The sequence below is a fragment of the Ascochyta rabiei genome, chromosome 7 (genome assembly GCF_004011695.2).
Source record: "Ascochyta rabiei chromosome 7, complete sequence".
NCBI lineage: Eukaryota > Fungi > Ascomycota > Dothideomycetes > Pleosporales > Didymellaceae > Ascochyta > Ascochyta rabiei.
This window is the reverse complement of record NC_082411.1, coordinates 1,712,296-1,735,806: the sequence shown is the minus strand read 5'-3', so window position 1 is coordinate 1,735,806 and position 23,511 is coordinate 1,712,296. Positions and strand designations below refer to the sequence as shown.

Genomic DNA, 23,511 nt, shown 5'->3' with positions numbered 1-23,511 from the left:
CTCTTCTCTCTTCTCTCTCTCTCCCTCTCCCCACCTCACCGAAGCGCGTTCAAGCACCGAGATGGCGCTGGCCGTCTGCGATGTCTGCATCTCTCCACAAAGCAAAAATAAAAATGGACACCGCAACATGTGGGACGCGGCGTGTTGACCCAAACCCCAGTGTTGGGGTTTGCGTTGCGTTGCGCTGCGCTGCAGCTGAGCTGAGCTGAGCTGAGCTGAGCTACTCTGCTCGCTGGGCTGGACTGAACTCGCTGGAATCTAGATACGAGCGGTGTGTGAGCGTGGGGGTTGCTAGACGCTGTCTTTCACGATGCGGCGTTTGAGGTTCGTGGAACTACGGGTGAGCGAGCGGGGAGATGTGCTGGTCGCTGCAACGAGGATGCACTAACCCGCTGCGTTGCTTCTATCCCTTTACGCGGGGCTGTGGGTGGAGCGCGGGAAGGCAGGTTCTGGTATGCGTGGATTGTTGGTTTCGGATGGGGGATCGTGTCTGCTACGGACTGTGTCTGGGTTTGTGGTGGATGGGGAGGGGTGGATGGTGTCTGTAGCTTGTTTGTTTGTGTGGAATACTGGATGTGGATGGAAATGAGGAGGTGTGTTGGGCGGGAGTAGCTGTTGAGCATGAGCATGTCACTGTGGTGTGTAGGTTCTTCACTGAGATCTTTGAGCGTGGATATCGTCTGGTGACTACGATGTAGGCGGGTGGAAATCCGTGTTCTGGGTGCTTTTTCTCTCGATACTGGATCTCGGTGTTCTATTAAAAAGAAAGCAGATTTCATGCATGTTCGGCTTCGGTCTTAGAAGCTTGATGACGTTGAACGATGTGTGTCGGAAGATGCAGACATGAAAGGTCCTTTCCAAAGCCTTTTGCATGCTTTTCCCTGGGGAATTTTCGGATTTGCAATGTTCTTTACCGTGGTTCATAAACACACGCATCCTTCATGGCGATTTGCGTTCGATGGTGGCATGTTAGCTTTTGTTGGAAGCTTGTTCTGTGGTTCATGATCGAGCACATCAAAGTAACAGCTTGTTAGTGGACATTCGACTGACTCTTACTTGGAGTACAACGATTCGCTCAGAATGGCAATCTGACTTGTTGCAATCGTTGTGTTCTTCAATATGTATTTTTTGCTTGTATTGTTTCCGACGTATATTCCCTTGCAACTTTCATGCATCATGTGTCGTAACACTCCAGTCTTTCGTAATGATTACGTTATCCTTTATGTCTTGCTGTGCCGTCGAAATTGTGGTTCGAAACGCGCTTGTGCTCGGCTTCTGTGATCCCTGGAAGACCAGCTCCAGTTCATCATCGCTGATTCTTCCACCGTGCACATGCGATCTGGATGCTCCGTTGTTGCTGAGAGGTTTTGCAGAGCCAGCGTTCATGTAGCCATCGGTGCTGCGGTAGGAGGTGTTGTGTGGACTCGAGCGTACGACGAGGGCTTTCAGGGCGGGCAGCGAAACAACGATGTTTGCTGTGCACATCTCGGTTGTGCACCAAAGATCTGATGGACGTTAGGATAAACAAATAGGAAGGTATCAAAGGATCCGTACTGCCAGATGCGTCATCCACGTTGTAATCCGTCACTGTATACACGATGAAGCGTGCCAGACTGATAACAATGGTGATCAGACCGAGCGAGAACACTCCACTAAGGGCGATCTTTTGGCGCCTCCGCAACTTCAGGCGGTTGATGATGAAGAATGGGAGGATGAATACTGCGTTCTTGTCAGAAATAAGTCCTAGAGACGAATACGAATTATGCTTACAAAGGAGATCAGTAGACCAATTGAGGGCCCAGTTGATAGCAAAGGTGGTGTATGAGTTCCATGTGGATAGCAGCTGATTCTCCAATGACCTAGGTTCAGGACGTCAGCTCTGCAATTTCAGGCGCGCTCAAGACAACCTACCAGTTGTTCGAGACTGGGTTTGCATGCAACGTGTCTGACAGCAAGGTCGCAACGAAGGCACACCCAACGTAAGCAGCACTTACGTAGACGGCAATTCGAAGTCGTCGAAAGCCAAGCGGAATCAGCCACCAGTAGAAAGCGACCAACGAGACCTTTGGGAAGTACAGTCCGAAGTCGAAGAAATAGCACATTATGAATACCGTCTAGACGCAAGAACCATCAGTCGTGCCTTGAGCAATTGTAGTAGTTATGCATACCTTCAGATATGAGACCGAGTCTGTTAATAATTCAGGTTCGATCAGAGGGTGATTTAACTGGAGTTGAAGCGCTATAACGGAGCCAATAGTAAACCCCAATGTGCTGAACCACCCTCCCCATACAAGGTAGTCGGGCAGTGTCAGCTTGCGGCGCTCGAGGAACAACCGAATATAGCATCGTAAGACAGTAATTGCCAGTGCAATCACCACCAACACGAATTGTATGACCTTGACCCAAATCAGTACGCTTATTATCATGGGCACATGGCTGATCGTGCAGCAGCAGACACTTACAATCGATGCTACGATCTGCATGTTGTCGGCACAATTATGAGCTCGTACACATTGAGAAGGAGTTCTCTACGTCAACGTAGAGTCGTAAGTGAATCTGGGCGCAGCGTGCAAATACTTGATGCCGGAAACCGAACTGTAGGAACGACCTCATTATTGCAAAGATGGGATTCTTGGAGTAGATGAAGAGCGCCCCTTCTTTGTTACGTCCAATAGCGTGAACGGTGACATGGCGCTACATGCCGCCTGCTGCTAGCTCGATATAGTGCTATTATAGCGTCCAACCACATGTTCAGCCATCAAGATTTTTCCGTTATCTTCAACACCGTTATTGTTCAATTATGCCTAGGTAGTGCTCTTGGAGCGGTGTCGTCGCATGATGAAGATTTGTATCTCAGGTTTCATCTCGGTGTCTGTAGTTTGGGACGTCCGCGATTGGCCTTGGTACAGATATGTGCTTCAGAACAAGGAATCACAAGCATATGATCTCACCCTATCACGTTTGCCACAGTTATGCTGTTGGGATCAATCTGAATCGCATTGTGCAGCGACTCGAGTCGTGAACATGAATCTCAGCAGGCAGGGACAATGCGCGAGATGCATCCACGGTGCGGCAGCCAGTGTACAACTTCTGATTGGGGATCTGCGATAGATCGCCGGAGCCTTATCCCTGAACAACAAGAACGTCTGCAGCCAGCTAGTCAGCAGATTGATGGGTGAAACGAGTCGGAGATTCTGATGGAGCTACCACGGGCTTATTATTCTTATGTGGCGTTACTTTAGCATTAGTGTTGCGCGGCTGAAGACCCAGATACCCCCGAAATCATTGCACTAGAAGTTTGGGCCCCATCCGGTGGCGCCCCGGGACGGCGAATCCTCCGCGGAACGATGCTTAGTCTCCTTTCTTGATCCACTCCCGCAAGTAACCCACGAATTACTTTCAGTCGTTTTCATTAGAAAAGCACATGCTGTGTAGGCACATTCGGCTCACGTGCCAGAATACTCTCATTGCTTCGACTGGGTCAAAAGGAAGCTCAGTGTCTTTTCAGATAGGAACAAAACTCGCAAGCCCTGGGGTAACAGGCAACAATGTCTACCTGACAGTAGCTGTCGTAATTTCGCGAGCAGGCGACTGCAGAATCCAAACAAGATGTATTTACATGGCGTATCCAAGCAAAACTCATTCGGTATCGATCAAGTACACAGCAAGACTTTTCGCCAAGCTGTTTGACCCCCCTGTACACCTGTCGCAGTTACAGTCTATTGGAAGGCTCGATCGCACCTGACCTTGAATGCTTGGAAAGCCGTTGCTCCCGTCACTCCAAAATTCTCTGCCCAGGCGTTGAACAATCCTCTTCGAAGCGTGTTCCCCACGGTCTCGCGCGAATTGTATTGCGCGTTCATACCGAGTACAAATGATGCGCACAGTGTGCAATTGAACATCAATACCCAGGCTCACATCTCCTGGATCATCAGTCTCGATTTCTTCCTCGACTTCTTCAACCAATTCCAGATCCAACTGAACGCCATGTTGCACAAGAAAGCGCATCATGTCCGGTCGGCGCCATTCCGCTGCGGCCTCGAATGCTGTTCGTCCGGGTCCTTTTGCTGGAGGATAGTCTACGTTGGCGCCACGTTCAATCAGGAGCGCTGCAATGCCGACATAACTACTTATGGCAGCCAACTGTAATGCTGTACCGCCGCCGTACACTGGAGCAGTGTCGACTACTGTCCTCTGCTCGAGGAAATACTTTACCAACTGGAAGTCGCCAATTTCCGCGGTCCTTTGTAAAGGGGCTCTGAGCGATCCCATGTTTGATTCCTGGTTGACGCTCGCTCCGTTTTGGACAAGAAACTGTATCATGGAAAGGCTCCCGACGTCTATCGCTACCAGGAGAGCAGTCATTCGTGATAAGACGCCGTTATTAGCGGATCGTGGGGTATGTCCTTCAAGTCCGTCGAACACTACGACTGCGTTGGGACCGCCGCCAGCATCCAACAAGATCTTGACAGCGGTGCAATCATCTCGAAAAACTGACTTACCCAAGGGATCCACGTAGTCAAGGCAGCCTCCTTCCTCTTTGAGCCTCTGAGCCAGTGTATGTTCGTTGCCTCAGCAAGCTGTCGGACGAGTTCGTAAGCATGATCGCGAATGGCGACACGTAATGCAGCAGATCCATATTGCGCCTTATCTCTGGCATCTTCGGTGCGCCTGTCTTGGAGAAGCATCTGGACCAAAGCGGTTTGTGACCTTGACTCGATCGCGTGCAACAAAGCATACGAGTCTCTATATTTTGGCCTTGAGTCAGGAAGTATGTGACTGCACTGAGGTCCTTCTGCTGGATGGCCACGTGGAGGAGTGATGTAAGCTGTATGTGCTCATAGCAGTTTGTCTGATTGTTGAACTTTCCATTCTGACATGAAATAGTACCCATGTCGTAGAAAAGGTTATCGTCAAGCTCACTGTCCTCATTTTAATACATAAAATTCCTCCGATAGATAGCGTAATAGCCCAAAGCGCGCAGCAAAACCTGTCGGACGTGGAGTCCACTAAGATGGAAACAGCATAAAAAGCGGTCGCAGTCTTCGTGTGGCCTTCTGCGACACAGCCAATTATCCAAATCATCGTATGCATTCGCGTAACTGATGTTTTGCAGAATCATAGCGCCGTTCAACTCTGATTCTACATGGTAGAAGCCTGTTCCATAGCCCAAGTCGCTGCAGTTGTTGTAAATGGTCGCCGTTACCCAATGGTATTGGCGAATTAACGCAACCTGAAGAGCTTGTACTAGGGAAGAGCTGATGGATAGCACCTGAGAATCGATCCACATACTCTGGTTGATCGAAGGCTTCAAAAGAGAAAGGATCCATTCGACCAGGGTTCTTTCGCGAGCCGAGTCGCCCCATACCATGTTCACAGCTGTAGTGAGCAATCCTTCTCGAGGCCAGTCGAATACACTCTTCTTTCCGAGCGCAAAGAGTTCGTACAACATAGTAGTGTCGTACTTAGCTTCAAGAAAGCAACCTATGGTGAGTATGGCTCCGGCCTTGAGGAGAATCCGCAGCAGTCGCAACCTAGTCACACCTGTTGGAAGGAGGTCCTTATGTTGCAAAGCATATCTCAGAACGAGGTCTTGGTCATGGCTTATCCGCGACGCAGATTCGATGATTGGTTCAACAGTAAATTAGCATGTTTGCAGAGCACCCAACATAAAGACTACATCAGCTTCGGAATACGGAGTACTCGTACGCAAGTCATATTCCAGTCTCAGAATAGATCGTAATGCATCCGCATCTTTGTTGTTCTTGGCCGCGACACGAATTTTTTGACGTATTGCATCCAGAATTTCCGTTGACAGGGTCTGGAAGAAGTCCAATACAGCCCGCCTTGGTATTTGCGCTAACCAACAATAGACGCCGCTGAGGTCGTCGAATCCAGGGTAGCTGATACCGTTGAGAATGCAGGAAAGTAGGTGTCGAGGGTCAAGCAAATCGTTGAACTTGGCAAAGGTGAGCGGGGACTGGTGCTGCGAGTATAGCATGGCGTTGAACCGATTTAGATCCGGCTTCCACATCCGTACGATTTGCCTGTCGGAGTCCATAATCTTGGTAAGGTCAGTCTAATCTAGTGCACCACTCTAGGAGAACGGATGTATCATATCCATGCTCGAGGCAGCGTGGGAGACGATTCCAGGGATGGTGTGTAGAGAATTCCCACTTGTTATCGCAAGATTCGTTGACATATCAATTCCTTTTCTACTGATGTGAATAGGACTGGAAAGAGTTAATGTCGAGATCTCTGTAGGTTGTTCTGATACGCTTGCAGCAGACTCAGTATCAAGTGGCTGATACTCAAAAGCCTCGGGCAAGTGACTTAATTCTGGTGTAATCAGCCATGGGTATCGAGTTTGAGCGCAGTCCTCACCTTGTGTATTCGTGGACAGGTAATGTGACTAGAGCTGATCAATGTCGTGTAGTACGATGATAGTCATGCTCGAGCTTCTGCTCTCTTTCGCTGCACACGTAGCTTTGATATGTTGCTTATGTATAGCTCTTTAGCATCCATAGTTCTTTAACGTTCATGGCCTTGCGCTATCTATGAGTTTTAGCTTCTGTAATTTTTAAATCTTCGCTAACCCTCTTCCCCTTGGCAACCACTCACACCTTCCGCCTGACCAAGCCCCTGAAGAAATCAAAACTGTTACTGTCGCTCTGCAAGCTCACCACCTTCCCTGTCGGCCTATCCTGCCACCCCAGCTCCTCCGCAAGCAACAAACCCCAATCCCTTGTAATTCCCTTGATCCTCGCCTTCACACCTCCTTCACTTTCCAACTCCACGATCTGATCTGTATGCAGCCACGCCCTGTAATACTGCTCCTCCATATCCCTACTGAATCCTCTCGTACAAAAGTCTGTGTAAAGAGACTCGAAAGCGGCCAAGATGCTTGCCAGCAGTTTCTCTTGTGTTAACGGCTTGAGTGGGGGGTTCTGACTAGCGGCGAGTTGATTGAGGGAGGTTGTGGGTAGAGCGTTGGACAAGTTCAAACCGATGCCGCAGACGACGTCGTAGCTACTTCCAGAGTAAGAGCTATTTACGAGAATCCCTCCAATCTTCACGACAGGATTGTTTGCGCTGCCTGGCAGTTGTGCGTAGATGTCGTTAGGCCACTTCAGCTTGACGGGAATCTTTTCGTAGCCTGGCGCATATTCCTGAATACCTTGCACAATGGCTAAAGCTGCAAGGTACTGTACAAAGATGACGGGTGCAGACTGCGAGAGCGCGAAGCTGTGGTGGAGCACGGTGCTGAACATCATCGCGCCAGGTGGTGCGACCCAGACATTTGAGCCGCGACCGCGGCCAGCAATTTGCGTCGTTGCTGTTATAGTGAAACCATTGGGGAGGGTGCGTAGGAGCGATGGGTTTTTGTCGAGAAGTGTATTCGTGCTGGTTACTACTTCGCCGTAAAGAAGATTTGCACCGAAAGAGGCGGAAGGGTTACGGAGCTTGGTGTGGTAGTGATGAAGGTTCGCGTAGAAGGCTTCGTGGTGGAAAGGGGTTTCCCGGGTTGAAGGGAGGTTATTGGTGTGCGGGACGATCGTTTTGATGACCTTGTCGTATGAAAGGATCTGTTCGAAGGCTGAATTGGCGGTGTATTCAATGCACTCTCGGATTTCCTCCTCCTTGGTTTTCGACTTCTTTTTGTTTTGAAATGTATTTTCCGCAACTTCTGCGTCTTTCTCATCTGCTTGGTCCGGAATCGACCCAAGTGTTGGCAACTTTTCCGAGACCGCGCTCACAGCCCGCTTCAGCTCTCTAACGGCCCACACACTACCCTCCTTCTCAACATGGAAAACATCATTGCCACCTTGGATATACTCTTCACCATCGACTACAGTGATGACTTCGGCCCAAGATGCGACGAGGTCCGTGACGGCTGTCGACTTGTGAGACGTGAGATGAAGGCGGGAAAGGGATGGTACCGCTTGTTCCTGTTCGTTAACATTCAAGCCCAGCTTGCCCAGAACCAAAGCCAAGAAAGAGACCCGTTCTGTATCTGTAGCAGTGACTTCGTCAATCAAAGACGCGTACGATGGAAGACTAGGTATCTTGCTTAAGTTCTGTGGGGCAAACCTAGAACATAACGTCAGTGCAGGCTTTAGGAAAACGATTGGAATGCCTACTCAGGGTGCGGTCCGGTGAGTACAACATGTCCTTCGCCAACCTTACGATAAACAACCGCAGCTTGGCTCTCACCAGAATTCACGTGTAGGTCCTCCGTGTAACTTGCAAGTATCTGTACACCTCTTGCCTCAAGCTTCTTTGCATCAACGAACACTCCGCCTCCGTTGTAATAGCTCTTGAAAGAGTCAGCGACCCCATCCCTTACATCGTCAAAAGATGCCTTTTCGATCTTGATGTCTGCCGCTCTGGCACCAGCCTCACTAGCATACTTGAACCCCTCGAACGCCAAACCCCGGCACACACCCGGGAAGAAAGCCAGCTCTCGATCTCCAACAACCGCCATCTTCGGGTCGTCTACTTCGAACTCGCATCTTGCGCTGCCATAGTAGCCGCCAGCACAAAAACCCAGATACGAGCCACCAGCATTCACATATCGGCTGATACGGCGGTTTCCTTCGCCGTTGAGCGTGCGACAGTAGCCCAAATCTGCACCGCCGGGGAAGACGAGCAGCGCGCAAGTACTGAACCAGGGCTCTTTGATGAGAACATCACCTGTGACGGGGATGACCGCGTATGCTGGAGAAAGCAGGCGACGGAGAGTGTACAGGCAGTGGCGAACAGATTCAGTAGTGCTGCCATTTCCTGCGAGTCATGAGCGAGACACACTGCTGCAAGAGGGGCCTTTGACATACCGGAGTACACCAAAACGTTCAACTTTCTGGTCGCCATGTTGGTGACGTTCACGCTCGGAGCCGAGATGTTCCGATTCTACGCCGTGAATGTCTTGCGAGGTAACTTGCTCACGCGGCGAGAAACAAACACAAACACCAATTCCTCGTTCCTCGCTCTTTCAGAATGTCGAAGGATACCGAACCACAGGCGGCCGCTGCAAAGATGATGGTCGATGACGAGCCAGATGACTGGTGCGTACAATTGATGCTTTGACGACTTGCAATGTGGTAGCTGATATGTGAGCAGGGACAAGAGGATCTTCAGCACAGGCTGTGCAGGTGTGTCAGCATATACCAATAATAGAGCGTAGCTGACCCCGATTAGACGAGAATGCAAAATTGACGGACTGCTACTACGAAAAGAAGGACTGGCGGGCGTGCAAAGCGGAGGTGAGCTTGACGTTGCTGCGTAGCTTCTCAAATGCTGAACCTCGGATGCCGAGATGCTGCCGAGCCATCGCAAACGACGATTGTTTCCGCCATCTTTGCGCAGGTAACTGACAGTTGCTTGCAGATGGAAGTTTTCCGACAATGTTGGCAAAAGCATGGAAACGACAAGCGGACTGATTCGAAAGATGTCTAAACCGCCACAAAACTTGTCTCCAGCATCACCGATTAAAATGTGTCAAGCACGCACCAGCCGCCTGTCGGGTTACGCAAGTAGTATTATGATAGTTAATTTTTCAGTAAGCATATATGAATAGTATGTACGCTAGGGAACGTCGATGCTCGAAGAGATTAGGTACAGGCTAAACAGTGTCGACCGCGTTTAGTCAAGTGCTCTGAAGGCCGCAAGTGTACTGAAATCACTTGACACAGGATTTGCCGATCGTCAAGCGCTTTTTAGGATAGCCCAGATACTGGCGCTAACCACTGCCTTTAGCATTTACATTTGCAGGCCATGTCCTATCTTGCAACATGCAAGATCGTTGTCGCAGTCCTTCGCCTTATTTCTGCACATAGATTGGGGGGCTGACATCCGGGTGGAACGGCGTTTTCGCAGCGCTCGCCTTTTCTTGATCGAATAGCCAGATGCCGTTTGTCAAGGATTCGTTGGTCTTCTCACCAACCTTGGTAGCAAGTCGCTCAAAGATCGGAGAATTATCTGTACGAGTGAAGAACTTGCGTTCCCACTCGCGACCGCCCGCTTGTTCTTCCTTGCGCATCTCGCGCTGACGATTCTCGATGATAGACTTTTCGGCGCTGGTAGTATCCATATCACCCTTGACAATAGCGTCGGCAACCTTCTTCCAAGCACGACGGGACTCGAAGTCATCCTGCTCAGTCACCGGCGCAACAGTAAGAGGGGTGGTCTTGGTGACGCTGGGATCATGCGATGCGAAAGTAGACTTGTTCTTAGCATCTTTGATAGCGAATTTTTCGATCCACTGGCCTTCAGCGGAGTAGATGACATCCTTGTCCTTTCCTGTAGGGTAGACAGACGCCGAGAACCTGTTCTTCTTTCCAGACACCCATCCTTTGCCACTATAATCAATCTTGGCGGTATATCCGGAGGAAGAGGTGATGTAGGAAGTGCCGTTTAGTTCAACGTAGGGAGAGCCTGAAATGAGGCCTTCGATGTGCAGCGAGGGGAGGGTGATGAGGTAGTCTTCGTCGAAAGCGTCGATGTGAAGAGTGGCATGGCCGATTTGCTGTTGGAGAGTCAGCTTCGATTATTTTCTAACATTGCGATTCACCGACCTTGACATTGATGGTGCTCGAGAACGAAGCCTTTTGTGCGTTGTATCCTTGCAGACGAACGCCGTGTTGACTGTTCCAGATGGAGTATGCTGTGACTGGGGGGTGGTGGCTAGTCCGCGCGCGTTAGCATGTACCGGCTATAAATCAAGGTGCTCGTACCTGACTTGCTCGCTGACAAGCTGTGTGGTGCCAGCTTGGTCCTCCCACTTGCCCAGGAACAGCTCACCCAGGAAAGGGTTCAGCGGCTTCTTCTCGCTGCCCAGCTTTTCACTTCGGCTGGCATATTGCTGCTTCAATGTGCTGAGGAACCACTTAAGAACGAGCGCGGCCCGTCTAGCGGGGTCCTTCTCGGCGGCGGGTGCAACGAATAGGGAGGGGTGTTCAGTCCAGTACGAGGAAAACTCCGTGAGAGAGGTTGTGGAGAGAATGAATGCAGGCGCGGTCATAGACGAGAGATCGCCATTGAAGGATGCGATCGACTATCGTAAGTCAGTATACGCCCTGATGGCGAATAGCGTCTGCCTCTCCACCGTACCTTGAGGAAGCTACCCCACGAACCCTTCGCCTGCGGGGGCACAGCAGAGCCTTCCTTCTCAGCCATGTTGTATTTATTTTATATGAAAGTAGAGGCTGAGGTTGGTGGAGGTGCGGCAGAACGAACAAGAGGGTGTGGTTGTGGTGTTCTACGTGGTGTTGTGTCGACCAACGGCGGGGATATATTGTGTGGGTCAAGGCTTGCTCTTGTGGATGACGTCTCGCGCCTCAGCCACACTCACGCAGGTCCATGACGAACACGTTGTAGTGTGTGTGAAATTGATTGATTGCGATCAATTAATGAATTAAATAAAACCGCTAATGAGTCAAATAAAACCGCTAATGAGTTAAACAAAACCGTTAATAAGTTAAACAAAACAAAGTGTAATGAAAAGAATCTGTTTAGTGTTGCAATGTTCCGGTGATTATGCGTACATCACAACTGCATATGTACGAAAAGCAGCTACACAGGAGCTGCTAGAATTAAATAGTATTGTCTCTCGCTATGCTAACTTATTCCAGGCATCGTGGCTCGTACGCGCGTAAAGCATCATGGACAGCTGCAACCAGAGGAGTTGCTTAGGTCTTGACATCAGGCTCGGTGCGGCCAACGTATTCCTGCAGCTTCAGGAGGTTCGTTGCCAGCTTGACATTGTCCTTGAGGAAATCTTGTGCATCCTGGTCGTATGTGGACTCGTCGCTAGTGTGCTTTTCAATGTAGAGACGGATAGTAGCACCACTGCTGCCTGTACCAGAAAGACGTACGACGATGCGGCTACCATCGTCGAACTTGACGAAAATACCCTGGTTCTTGCTGACACTGCCGTCGAGATCGGTGTACGAGAAGTCATCAGCCTCAACCACCTTGCGGCCGGCGATGGTGGAGCCAACGAACTCGTCCTTCTTGGTGGTGATAAGCTCCTTCATGTGGGCAGTGACCTTGTTGGCGCCCTCGGTCTCGCAGCCCTCGTAGTCGTAGCGGGTGAAGAATGTGCGTCCGTATGTCTTCCAGAAGTCCTTTTGGATTGATGCAATGCTGGGGGTGGAGCCAGTCTGCTGTCCAACACCAGCGATGATGTTGAGCCAGGCAACCACAGCCCACAGACCGTCCTTCTCGCGGATGTGGTTGGAGCCAGTTCCAAAACTCTCCTCACCGCAGATGTTCATCTTGTCAGAGTCGAAAAGACCGCAGAAGAACTTCCACCCTGTGGGCACCTCATAGCACTCGACACCCTTCTTCTTTGCGACGAGGTCGATCGCGCCAGATGTGGGCATGCTTCGTGCGAGACCGTAGATGCCCTGCTTCTTAAAGTATGGGATGAGCTCGGCGTGGTGGGCAATGATGGCCAAGCTGTCACCGGGTGAGACGAACGACTTTGCGCCGTAAATCATGTTTCGATCACCATCGCCGTCACTGGCAGCACCAAAGTGAACACCATTCTTGTCCACAGCGTCGACGAGAGACTTGGCGTAGACGAGGTTGGGGTCGGGGTGGTGTCCGCCGAAGTCTGGCAGAGGAACGCAGTTCTGTGTGCTGTTCGGAATGCCAAGCTCCTTCTCGAAGATGTCAACACCGTACGAGCCAGTGACACCGCTAAGTCCATCGAAGAGGACCTTGAAATCGGAGTGTTCCTTCAGGAACGACTTGATAAGGTCGAAGTCGAAGATGCTCTTAAGCATCTCAAGGTAGTCCTCTGTGGAGTGAATGATCTCAACCTCGAGATCACCCACCTTCTGTGTGCCAATCTTGCTCAGGTCAACGTCGGGGATATCGGCGATCTTGTACGAGGTAAGAGTCTGGGAGGTCTCGAAGATCTTGTTGGTGACGCTCTCGGGGGCGGGGGCACCGTTGGCCAGGTTGTACTTCATACCGAAGTCCTCATCAGGGCCTAATAGCGATCAGTATCGTCGCCTGCTTTCTCTGAATACTGCTGAAGCGGCCTACCTCCGGGATTGTGGCTGGCTGTAAGCAGGATACCACCGGTGGCCTTCCTTATCCTGATGATGTGACTGGCAGCTGGAGTGCTGAGGATACCATCCTGACCGATCAAGAGCTTCTTGACTCCGTATGCTGCGCTGATCTTGGCGATCAACTGCGTGACCTCGGGGTTCCAGTAACGACCATCACCGCCGATGACGAGGAAAGCACCTTCAGCGCCCTCAGGGATCGACTTGAGAATGCTGGTGATGAACGACTCGGAGTAGTTCTCCTTCTGGAAAACCTTGACCTTTTTGCGGAGACCAGAACTGTCAATTGTCAGCTTTGTTCTCGATTGATGGTCACAGTAATTAGAGAGCAGGGCAGGCTCTTCCGACTGCAATGGCAAAAGCTCTGGTTCTTGCTGTATCATGCCATGGACAATAACAGCAAGAACAACAAGATTGAGAGTACTCACGTTCCAGGCTTCTGGTCTTGAAAGGGCCGAAGCTCGACGGTTCGGACGCTCATGATATCTGTATGTTTTCTGTGTGTTGTTCCGAAAGAAAGCAGGGGAATTGAAGTGTTGGTTGGGCGACTGCATGCGTGTTTTGAGCTCAGAATGAGGGGCCAGCTCGCGCCTTCCCCCACTATGGGATGACGCCGTCCAAGCGTCAGTTGGCAACCACTAAAAGTATTGCGGGAAATGATCCGCGGCCTCAGCTGTCAGCCTTCTCAACGTTTTCGTCTTCGTCTGCTCAACACGCGTTCGCGAAGCCAATCTCACGGCAAGGCTTGAGGCTGTCTAGCCCTTCTCCAACATTCGGCTCGGCCTGGCCTGCTGTGCACGGGCTCTCCACTGTTGCCGCACAGCCTAGACGTCCTTTTTTCCATCCCAACACGAAGATTAATTCGTCTAAAATCCAGGATCTGTTCAACACTCACACATCCCTGCATAAGATAGTGCCGATGGCTTGAGGCTGTTCCGAACATCTCGACGTTTGTTTGTAACGGATCTTCACCGCCATGGGCATTCCTGGACTCGCCAGACGCTCGGAGGCGTATGCAGAATGTCGTTCTGCCAAGCAACTGGATGGATACCACGCCATTATCGACGGTCCATCACTGGCTTATCATGCTCATAAACTGGCCATTGCTGGTTTACCGAGGGTTCCATCATATGCAGACATCAACATTGAAGCCATACGCTGGCTGAACTCTCTTGAGACTGCCAATATCAAGGTGTGAGTGACCATGATTGCCTCCCGTTCCACCCTTGAAGCTTCGACACACAGAGTGCAGGCAAGTGAGGAGGGCATATTGCATGGTGGGGGCACCCTTATCCAGTCAATACTACGCCTAGTCCACTACGAAACGATATTTACTGCCGTTACGACGTATACAGCTTCTACTCGATTCAAGGGCATATTCCAATCACATGTATAACACGCCGCGCCCCTTGTCGATGACCCGCGCTGATTGCTGTGTACTAGATCTAAGATCGTATTTGACGGAGCCTTGCCTCAGTCAAAGCGAACTGAGCGAGTATCACGATTAGAGCAGAACAATTCCAGAGTACGAAACTTTCGAGTACAATACCCTGTATCGTCCTGTCCTGTCCCTAACTACCTCGGGTCGATCTTGCACGCATTTCTAGCGCCGTCATTGAGAGAGGCTTTGCTCGGTTCCCCATATGCCTCCAGAACCCGCATCGAACCAGGAGAGGCGGATGATTGGTGCGCCTTGCATGCCAAAGACTATGATCGTTCGATTATCTTCACGAGCGATACAGATCTGCTTCTCTACAGCTATCCCGCCGAAACTCTAATAGTGTTCTTCCAAGATGCAGACGTTACCACAGGAGTGAAGTCATATTGCCCGGAACAGATGCGACAGAAACTACGGCTCGACAGTCTAGCTCAGTTCGCGTTCGCTATTATCCGAGAGCCGTCGCACACGTCAGATGACTTGCTCCGCGATGCTCTGAGCCTCGATTTGAAATCGGATTCGTACCTGGAGTTCAGTGGACGCTATGCTGGGCGGACAACAATTCCGAGCCACTTCTCGAAAGACAGCGGATTGCCATTACCGCTCCAGAATCTTGACGTCAGGGTATCTGAGTTTGTCCATCAAGCTCTTGATAGTTCGCCAATACCGCTAGTCTACCTACCGTTGCTCGTGGAGGATCCCAACCAATCATCTGCGTGGAGTTCAGGCCAGGATTATCGCAAGCTGGCATACTCGCTCCTTGTACCAAAGACTTCAGTTGTTCACGAGTACCGACGGAAAGCGCAAGGCATCTCTGTACAAGAGATACCACCTCATGTGGTGGAGGTCTCAATTTCAGACATGATGGCACACATCAGTGGTGTATCGAATTGGGCAGCTGATAAGAATGTCGGACCAGGACTTATGTGGCCACTTTTTGCATTGAGCATTGTTCTTTTGGATTCTAAAACCCCACCCTCGGTAACCGTTGTTTTACACATACTCAATGGCGACTTCGACAACTCATGGGACTTTATACACCTCACCGCTCGGTTGCAGGCTGTTCTATATTCGTTACGCATGCTCAAACAAGTCCTTGCTGTGTACTTGGCCATTCACGGGTTGAATAAGCTACAAATCGATAAAGATGTCCTTGAATTGGCCAAACATACAGCGACTCTACCGTCAATAGCAGATACATTTGCGGTCCCTGGTCAGCCAAGGAAGTTGCTGGCAGAGCACGAACGCTTAAAGAACATGGTAGAAGAGATATACACAGCCTCTGGCGTGGATATACCTACGGAGCACGTCTCGAACAAGAAGAAGAAGAAACAATCAAGAGAGGTGGAGAGGAAGAAGAAAAAACAGGAGCAACGACAGCAAGCCAAGCCACAGACATCGAATGTATTCGCTATGCTTGATGGATAAGCCCACGAGGATTGCCGCGCGAGCCCACCAAATAGTTTCTAGAAACAGTTTGTGCTCCCAGACTTTAATCGCCTATGCGCGTTGGGTAACTGGACGCCACTAGACCTGGTGAAGAGCCGACATCTCGACCTGTTCTTGCGCTCAATCTGAATGCTGTATCTCGGTGGTTCTGTACAACCTTGATTACGGAGATTCAGCCCGAATGATCTTCTTCCTTCTTGAAGGCGGCTTACGTAGAGCACCTTTGGAGTAACGTCAATGTCGGATTCGCTTTCCCGAACGGGTTTGTTCTTCTTCTTTACCGGAACTGCCATGTTTCTGGCAGCCACTATCTTCCTTGGGGCTTTATCTTTGCTCAGTCGATAGCTTTCATTTCCCCCCTCTTCCTGTGTTTTCACGCTGTAATCCAGATTTACGCCTACGACATGTGACGCGCTCTTGCCGACCCTCTCAGTGCCGTCGGTCTCCTCGCAAGCATTTGTGACCCTCCTTTTGTTTTGATATGGAGCATGAGTTGCGGCTGAACCTGGAAAGACCGGAGTAACTACTGGACACCTCTTTGTAATAGTGCCTACATGGATGTGGTCAGTCGAGGCGTCCGTTGCATGAGTTCTCTCTTACCGACCTGTCTCAGTTGTACTCTTGTATGGTGTGGCTGTGGCTGGGCCTGGAAGGTGCGCCACGCCACGCGATCATCAAGTACTCGCGATGCAATCTGCAAAAGGACTCCTTCAAAGAATCCAGTATCCAAGCAGTCCTTGATTACATCGGCCACAGCGTCCTTGACGATGGCCTGCGATAGCTTCATGCGGACCTCAGCCCAATTTGTGTCCCCGGAAAACGTGAGCAGCGCTGGCATGTACTGCTACACCATCTTGTATTGTGTTGTCCTGGAGTTTCGGTTTCACGTTGTAGAGTCTCCTCGTGTGTGTGGGCTCTATATCGATGATCAAAGCGAGGCGAACGAAACAAGAACAAACAGGCATACAATGACGCCCTCCATTAGGCTGCGAACGGGGAAGAACTTTCACTGACCAGGAAGAACGGAAGTGATGCAATTTCCAGCTGCGAGAAAGATCCTTGTCGCTTTCACTTGGACGAGACATGCAAACAGACGGGAGGCTGCAGCCAAACCAAACGGACGCGCGAAACATAAAACAACCCCAACTGTTCACCATGAACAACAACCCAGAGACTCTGTGTTGTTTTCGCCATGTGTCTCAAATATTTTGTCAGACACACAACGTGTGAGCACCATGAGTACCTTGGCAGCTGTCATTGCTCACACACGCCATGCCATCTCGACAGACAGCAATTTTACTACATCTACGACACCTTCTCACTTCCTTTGTCTCCAGAGAGCTCCGCATCCGATTTGGTGTCTGACACCGGCGCTCTCGCATGCAACACGTGCGCCACGCAGCAAAACGTCCAGCTCGACCCAGATGAAGTGCCTGTACAGTACTATGTACCCACAAACAAACTCCACATCGAGGAAGTGAGGCCTACGGGATACGCTCTGCTCACTCGATCGGGTGAAGTCGAGCCCGTGAAGGTAGATGACAACGATTGTGACTGCGACTATGACTGCGACTACAAGAGCTTGAGTGCCGCGGATGACGAGGAATGGGATGTCAAGGACGAACAGATTCATGACGACATCAATAACAGCGTGGGTTACGATGCGCAGGAGCAGCGTGCTTTTGAACAAGAGCAAGTCGCGAGGCAGCTGAGCAGCCTTCCGAACCACCTTGCGCAGCAGCGGCAGCAATGGTCGTTTGTACCACCTGGACTGTCTCGAGACGTGTACACAATGGGGAGCTACGGGTACTATCCAATACCACACATGGCGTATCTGACAGCTCCATCGGTCCTGCCAGTACCGAACGGGCGCGGAGAAGTGACAGGCACATCTACTGCATACAGTGCAGCACTTCCAACTCGTCCAACTAAGCCTCCTTCGGCGCCGATGCTACCGCCAACGGTAGGGGATTCAGCCAAGCCGACGACATCAACATCCCCGACAATACCAGCAAAGTGTCTCACGGGATCTCGACGTCCACCGACACCACCGTCCATTGTGGGATGTGTTACAGACGCATACCCGAGGATCGAGGCGGCCAAGAATAGACACATGCGTGAGCGGGCACGACGCACTAGATCTTCACAGCAAGACGAGCTGCCGGCCAAGAGGGAGACACTGCTGGCTGGTAGAGACACTCTGCCAGATAGGAGCATGTCGCTTGCAGACTGCGTAGTGACGAAAAGGAAGAAGAGGGTCGGTCAGAAGGAGCAATACAGAAGTGACAACATGGGCGAGGTCAATGTTGATGCGTGGTCCAGTTTGTCTATTGTGGGCAAGGAGCCGGACACCGATGGCGGCGCGGAGGAGTATACAGGGGTCGTGGAGACGGGGGAAGCCATTGATGTACCCTCGCGCAGATTGGCTGTGTCCATGTAGACAGATGCGATTACAGTATGATTCCTCTCGGTCACGACATTGTGTTGAAGTGTCACACGCGTAGAGGGGACGCGGCAGACGGCCGCCCACGCGACGGCTCGGTTGCACCTGCCCCAGAAAACGGTGACGTCTTGGTCGGCAGGAGCGTCAACAAACGACGCCGTCCTTGAGCCGCGGCTCAGCACGTTGAGCACGACACGTACCTACCTACCACCTACCTTGCGATGCGGACATAGCCTGCTGTATCCTCCAAGCCCTCGTCATCTTCGGCACACAACCTCGCCTCGCCTCGTCACACGATGGCGTCTCTCCCTCCCCAACGCCCCGCGTCGCAGCGCAGAGCCTCTCCCCCAGCGGAAGCCTCGCCGTCGTTGTCGTCGCAGCAGGAAGAGGCCACGCGCAGCAGCAGCTTCTCCGCCGCCTCGGTAGACTCGCAGACGCTTCTGCTCAACTCGTCGCACGCCTCGGTCGACGCGCAGACGGACGCCAAGACAGACACCAAGACGCAGGACGAGGCATCGCAAGAGGCACCGCAGGAGGCACCGCAGGAGGCACCGCCGCAGAGCGCCGCGCCACAGCCACAGGAGGACGAGGAGCCGCGCAGGTGCTGGATCTGCTTCAACGACGAGACCGAAGACGACGCCACAAGCTCAGAGTGGCGGTCGCCGTGCACGTGTTCGCTGGTTGCGCACGAGAAGTGCCTGCTGGACTGGATCGCTGACATGGAAGCACCTACGGCCGGGCGACGCGCCGGGCGCAAGACGGGCAGGATCCTGTGTCCACAGTGCAAGGCAGAGATCCGCGTGCAGCGCCCGCGCAGTGTCGTTGTCGACTCGGTGCGCGTCGTGGAGAAACTGGCCGGCACGCTGCTGCTGCCTGGCTTTGCCTTTGTCACGGGCACCGCCCTCTACTCGACCCTGACCCTGGCCGGCACCCAGACCATATACGCCATCTTTGGCACACAGGACGCCGCCCAGATTCTGGGGCCGCTGTACCAGGCCCCGACCCCAGGCATGCCCTCGTCGCTGGCGATACGGCTGGTCGAGCACCTGCGCCACCACTGGAGGCTGGACATTGGCCTGCCGCTGATACCGGCCATCCTCGTCGCCAGCCGTACCACGCTCGCCGACTCGTTCCTCCCGTTCCTGCCACTCATCTTCTTCGTCAGCTCAGGCCAGCCCGGCGACGAGATGCTGCAGCTGCAGTGGCCTCCGAGCGCCGCCTTCTCCTTCGCTGCCCTGCCATACCTGCGGGGCTTCTACAACGCATACTACGACCGCATCTGGGCGCCGCGAGAGCAACGGTGGCTCAAGGAGATTCAGCCTCGCGCAGGCACCGAGGACGCTGCAGAGGCCGGCGGCTTACAGTTTGAGCTCGGCGCAGTACATGATCACGACCACGACCATGACCACGATCATGACCATGAGCACGGCCACGATCACGTCCATCATGACCATGATGACGAAGTGGACGAGGTGCTCGAGGTGGAGGTAGACTTCGACATCTTCGGCGACTGGAACAATGGCGCACACAACAACCACAATGGCGTTGAGCCCGCACCGCCAGCTGAGCCCGCACATCCTCTCAATGCTCCTCCACTCGCCGACGAAGACCAAGCGCCCCACGTTCACGAGCAAGCAGCACCGCCCCCCGATATCCCCGCCCAGCCGCGCCGCCAGCGTGTCCGCCGCGAACGCAACATCGCATTCTCCACCACTTCGTTAGCAGACACCATCCTCGGTGCACTCATATTCCCCTCCATAGCTGCCGCTGTGGGCGAGCTTCTCCGCGTCTCGCTACCAACATCGTGGGTCTCGCCACCGGTCGGGGCGGCAAGCACATCTTGGCTTGGCGGATGGATGGGTGTGGGGGGCAAGATTGGCGGGAAAGGCAGGCCCACGGGGTTCTTACAGACAAAATGGGGCAGGAGCTTAGTTGGAGGATGCTTGTTTGTAGGGTTGAAGGACGCAATCATGCTCTACGTGCGGTGGAAGATGGCACAGAACCACAGGCGGAGGAAGGTCTTGGATCACGATCGAGCACGGAAGAGCAGGAGCACTGCGCAGGCCTGAACAGCAGCTGCTACGACTGTAAATATAACTATAAGTCAAACCGACAAAATCGCATATCTCGCCCACACCACACCATCCAAAACCTCCGCAGTTCATACACACCTCACTCACCACCCCCTACTTCCTCCCCGCACCCCCATGCATCCCTTCCCCAACCGTCAAATTCGTCCCCGCAACCCGATGTCCCGGCTCAAACGCCGCCGCCCGCTCTTCCTGCGACACACTGTGCTCTTCCTCCAACCGCGCATCCCGCGCCTTCGTCGCCGCGGAACTCTCCGGCGTCACGGCGTTTTTGAGCGCCTGGCCTAGGCGGTGCGCGGGTGAGGTGTGCGGGTCGTCTGGGGATGTTAGGGGTTTGCAGGGAGGGTGTATGGACCAACGTACGAGATTCGGTGGTCTTCTCTATTGCCGACACGCCCCATGGTTGTGCCATTTCTTCTGCTCTGACCTTTGTCTTCTGTCCACGAACTCGGACTCGGTCGGACTCGGTCGGACTCGGGCTCGAATTCAAGCGTCTGCGTAGTGTGATACTGGTTACGTGTCTGTCACGTTGCTGGGCTCTGTAATGCTGAGATCGAGACGTGGATTGGATTGTGTTTGCGGTAGGTTTATGGCTATATCTACAACTACACTTGCTTGTACGATGTACCTTTTATCTACAATCACGCCTCTCACCTACGTACACTGATGTCACTGCTACGCTGGATGCGCTGCCGTGGGTACCCATTGGATAGTTACTGGCTTTGGTTGGTTGCTTGGTTAGTGCCGGCCTTAGTGCAGACACTTCTGGGGTCCGCTTTGGGATGGGAGGTGTGGGTTGGCTGGAGGAGGGTAGGGGAGGCAGAATGTAGGATTTGTTGGTTTTGTGAACTGTGTGTTTTGTGGGATATGGCGTTGATGGTGGAGGAGTGTTGTTGTAGATGCTGACGAGAATGGCATGTGCTGAGGTGGGGCTTTGTGGGTGACGGTGGGTGCTTAGATTGCGTTTGATGTCGAGGGCGCTGAGCTGTGAAGTCTTGAGATCTAAGGAGAGCAAGGATAGGGCAGTATCGGTGTTCTTACTGGTAATTGTTGTTTGCTAGTGTTGATGAAGAGTAATGATTATCTGACCTCGATGCGTGACGTCATGGCAGAGCAACTCTTCCTATCGATACCAGGTCTTTTGACTTGTATTTTTTTTGCAGAATAATTACACAGTCTACTCCTTGAATATGAGGTGTCAATAGATGTTACTCTTCTAGCGGGATCCAGATGTGAGTCCGGTGATGCGGAGTGGCTCCGCTCTGCAGGGGGCAGCACCAGTCAACAAAGTTGTCAACAAGCAAGCTGGCTTGGTAAACTTGATTAACTTAATTAGAAATAGCCAAGTTAACTAAATCAATCCTGTACGTCTGTTTTTGTAAGCAATTTAAGCTGTAATAGACTATAAGATTGCTTAAGTTAACTTAATTACTTACTTGCTTAGCTAAGGTATAGAAAAAGTAAGGTTATAGAGGTAGCTGTTAATTAATTATTACATACTTTTCTATTATTAAGCTACTAATTAGCTTACTTGCCTGTAATAGTTAGTTACCTCTAGCTATTAATATATATGTACGTACTGCTTTTAACACATTAACTACTACCCTATTTTATCTATAGGCTTACTTTATATATATTATCTTATTACTATACCTCCTAAACATAGTGTTAAGGTAGCTAAGGCAGCTAAATTGCTAGCTAAACGTTGCTATAAGCCTACCTAGCAGCTATTAGAGAGCTAAAGGCAGCTTACGCTGCTACCTACCTAGCGCCTATTATAGCTATTACAGCAGCTATTGTTACTAATTAAGTCCCTATTGTTGCTATTGCTACTAGCTTCTCTGCCTATTAACCTGCTGTTAACAGCTTCTCTAGTAGTAACTAAGGTGCTGTAGGAGACTTAAGTCTGCAATAATTAGCTAGCTAACGCGTTAGCGCTAGAGGAGGATTCTGCAGCTGCTACAGAGGCTTCTAGTAAGCCTAGTAATAGTGTTAACGCACTATTTAAAGGGCTTACAGATAACTTTATAGGTCTTAATTAGCAGTAATTACCTAGGTTAATAAAGCTGTTAGCGCAGTTATTATAGAAGAAAAGCTAGGTCTATTACTATAGGTATTATACAGTTACTAAATTACTACCTTATTAAGTCTTCTTTATCTACTATATTTGTTATTAATAGTGTGTGTAAGGTAGTAGTAAGTATAATATTACTAACATAACTACTTCTGCTACTAACTACTTACTTACAGCTTATTAGATAACTGCTAATAGTAAGCTAGCAGCTCTAGTTATGGCTAATAGGCAGTAATTATTACGCTAAATACTTACTAACAGCTAGTAGCTACTGCGTATAATAGCTAATACTATAGGTAACTTTAATATATAGGGCTTCTATATAGCTGCTGTATTATAGCTTATAAGTAATAACTACCTACTCTGTAAGTTTAAGACACTGTTATTTAGGTAAATAATAGAGTTTATAAACCTAGAGGTAGTGTAGGCGCTATAGGCGTCCTATAACAGTATATTAAGGTTTGTAATAAAGGTCTACGCGTTTATACAGCTGCAGGTTACTTAGGCCTTATCTAATACTGTTAGTAAGATCTATATAAGTTTTAACAGTTAGTTAGCTAAAGGTAGCTATTATACCTTTCTAGGTATTATTACTTACTTTACTAACGCTACTAGTAAAGTAAGAGACCTACAACTAGCTCTACTGCAGCTTACGGGTTGCTACACTAGCAAGCAGATAGGTAAAGTTATTACTTTAATCCTACAGTAATTTAGCGTACGCAGCAGCTAACTAGGGTGTTTTATTCTTAATAACGCTGCTTCTAATAACCTTACTATAGCTAGGTTAGTAGAAATCTATAACTAAAGCATAAGTAATATATAACTATACTACAGCTACTATATTATAAATCTTATTAGCTAATAGGTAATATTTAGGCGCAATAAAGAGAGTTATAATAGCTTACTAGCAGCTGTAGCTAATAAGGCAGCGTTTATAGAGT

At 50.8% G+C, this 23,511-nt stretch overlaps 12 protein-coding genes across 12 annotated transcripts, besides 8 other annotated features; 5 read left to right on the top strand and 7 right to left on the bottom strand.

Annotated features, from left to right (window-relative positions):
- Positions 1-29: part of a tandem repeat that runs on past the window's edge.
- Positions 30-183: 154 nt separating this feature from the next.
- Positions 184-222: a tandem repeat.
- A 945-nt stretch (positions 223-1,167) lies between these two features.
- On the bottom strand, positions 1,168-2,483 carry EKO05_0005127 (uncharacterized protein; the record flags this gene model as incomplete). Its single annotated transcript, XM_038939478.1, has 6 exons — positions 1,168-1,505; positions 1,555-1,719; positions 1,771-1,859; positions 1,912-2,114; positions 2,169-2,396; positions 2,463-2,483. The coding sequence occupies 6 exons, from the start codon at positions 2,481-2,483 to the stop codon at positions 1,168-1,170; spliced, it is 1,044 nt and encodes a 347-aa protein (XP_038799672.1).
- Positions 2,484-3,639: 1,156 nt separating this feature from the next.
- EKO05_0005126 (uncharacterized protein) lies at positions 3,640-4,365 on the bottom strand (the record flags this gene model as incomplete). Its single annotated transcript, XM_059636527.1, has 1 exon — positions 3,640-4,365. The coding sequence occupies one exon, from the start codon at positions 4,363-4,365 to the stop codon at positions 3,640-3,642; it is 726 nt and encodes a 241-aa protein (XP_059492510.1).
- A 568-nt stretch (positions 4,366-4,933) lies between these two features.
- Positions 4,934-5,452, bottom strand: EKO05_0005125 (uncharacterized protein; the record flags this gene model as incomplete). Its single annotated transcript, XM_059636526.1, has 1 exon — positions 4,934-5,452. One exon carries the CDS (start codon positions 5,450-5,452, stop codon positions 4,934-4,936), a length of 519 nt encoding a protein of 172 aa, XP_059492509.1.
- Positions 5,453-6,617: 1,165 nt separating this feature from the next.
- Positions 6,618-8,871, bottom strand: EKO05_0005124 (uncharacterized protein; the record flags this gene model as incomplete). The annotated part of the gene is made up of 3 exons (XM_038939580.2): positions 6,618-8,091; positions 8,142-8,784; positions 8,835-8,871. The coding sequence occupies 3 exons, from the start codon at positions 8,869-8,871 to the stop codon at positions 6,618-6,620; spliced, it is 2,154 nt and encodes a 717-aa protein (XP_038799670.2).
- A 126-nt stretch (positions 8,872-8,997) lies between these two features.
- EKO05_0005123 (uncharacterized protein) lies at positions 8,998-9,456 on the top strand (the record flags this gene model as incomplete). Its single annotated transcript, XM_038939526.1, has 4 exons — positions 8,998-9,065; positions 9,121-9,152; positions 9,199-9,263; positions 9,388-9,456. The coding sequence occupies 4 exons, from the start codon at positions 8,998-9,000 to the stop codon at positions 9,454-9,456; spliced, it is 234 nt and encodes a 77-aa protein (XP_038799669.1).
- Positions 9,457-9,820: 364 nt separating this feature from the next.
- On the bottom strand, positions 9,821-11,175 carry EKO05_0005122 (Oxysterol-binding protein 4; the record flags this gene model as incomplete). Its single annotated transcript, XM_038939569.1, has 4 exons — positions 9,821-10,525; positions 10,575-10,683; positions 10,734-11,053; positions 11,110-11,175. 4 exons carry the CDS (start codon positions 11,173-11,175, stop codon positions 9,821-9,823), a joined length of 1,200 nt encoding a protein of 399 aa, XP_038799668.1.
- Positions 11,176-11,687: 512 nt separating this feature from the next.
- On the bottom strand, positions 11,688-13,557 carry EKO05_0005121 (Phosphoglucomutase (alpha-D-glucose-1,6-bisphosphate-dependent); the record flags this gene model as incomplete). The annotated part of the gene is made up of 3 exons (XM_038939290.1): positions 11,688-12,997; positions 13,054-13,355; positions 13,505-13,557. The coding sequence occupies 3 exons, from the start codon at positions 13,555-13,557 to the stop codon at positions 11,688-11,690; spliced, it is 1,665 nt and encodes a 554-aa protein (XP_038799667.1).
- A 1,356-nt stretch (positions 13,558-14,913) lies between these two features.
- EKO05_0005120 (uncharacterized protein) lies at positions 14,914-15,942 on the top strand (the record flags this gene model as incomplete). Its single annotated transcript, XM_038939451.2, has 1 exon — positions 14,914-15,942. The coding sequence occupies one exon, from the start codon at positions 14,914-14,916 to the stop codon at positions 15,940-15,942; it is 1,029 nt and encodes a 342-aa protein (XP_038799666.2).
- Positions 15,828-15,878: a tandem repeat.
- A 575-nt stretch (positions 15,943-16,517) lies between the features above and the next one.
- On the top strand, positions 16,518-16,976 carry EKO05_0005119 (uncharacterized protein; the record flags this gene model as incomplete). The annotated part of the gene is made up of 1 exon (XM_059636525.1): positions 16,518-16,976. The coding sequence occupies one exon, from the start codon at positions 16,518-16,520 to the stop codon at positions 16,974-16,976; it is 459 nt and encodes a 152-aa protein (XP_059492508.1).
- A 179-nt stretch (positions 16,977-17,155) lies between these two features.
- EKO05_0005118 (uncharacterized protein) lies at positions 17,156-18,403 on the top strand (the record flags this gene model as incomplete). The annotated part of the gene is made up of 1 exon (XM_059636524.1): positions 17,156-18,403. One exon carries the CDS (start codon positions 17,156-17,158, stop codon positions 18,401-18,403), a length of 1,248 nt encoding a protein of 415 aa, XP_059492507.1.
- A 197-nt stretch (positions 18,404-18,600) lies between these two features.
- Positions 18,601-18,623: a tandem repeat.
- Positions 18,624-18,702: 79 nt separating this feature from the next.
- On the top strand, positions 18,703-20,475 carry EKO05_0005117 (uncharacterized protein; the record flags this gene model as incomplete). The annotated part of the gene is made up of 1 exon (XM_038945747.1): positions 18,703-20,475. One exon carries the CDS (start codon positions 18,703-18,705, stop codon positions 20,473-20,475), a length of 1,773 nt encoding a protein of 590 aa, XP_038799663.1.
- Positions 19,789-19,868: a tandem repeat.
- Positions 20,476-20,592: 117 nt separating the features above from the next.
- Positions 20,593-20,908, bottom strand: EKO05_0005116 (uncharacterized protein; the record flags this gene model as incomplete). Its single annotated transcript, XM_038939146.2, has 2 exons — positions 20,593-20,813; positions 20,860-20,908. 2 exons carry the CDS (start codon positions 20,906-20,908, stop codon positions 20,593-20,595), a joined length of 270 nt encoding a protein of 89 aa, XP_038799662.2.
- Positions 20,909-20,939: 31 nt separating this feature from the next.
- Positions 20,940-20,979: a tandem repeat.
- An 800-nt stretch (positions 20,980-21,779) lies between these two features.
- Positions 21,780-23,511: part of a dispersed repeat that runs on past the window's edge.
- Positions 22,725-22,870: a tandem repeat.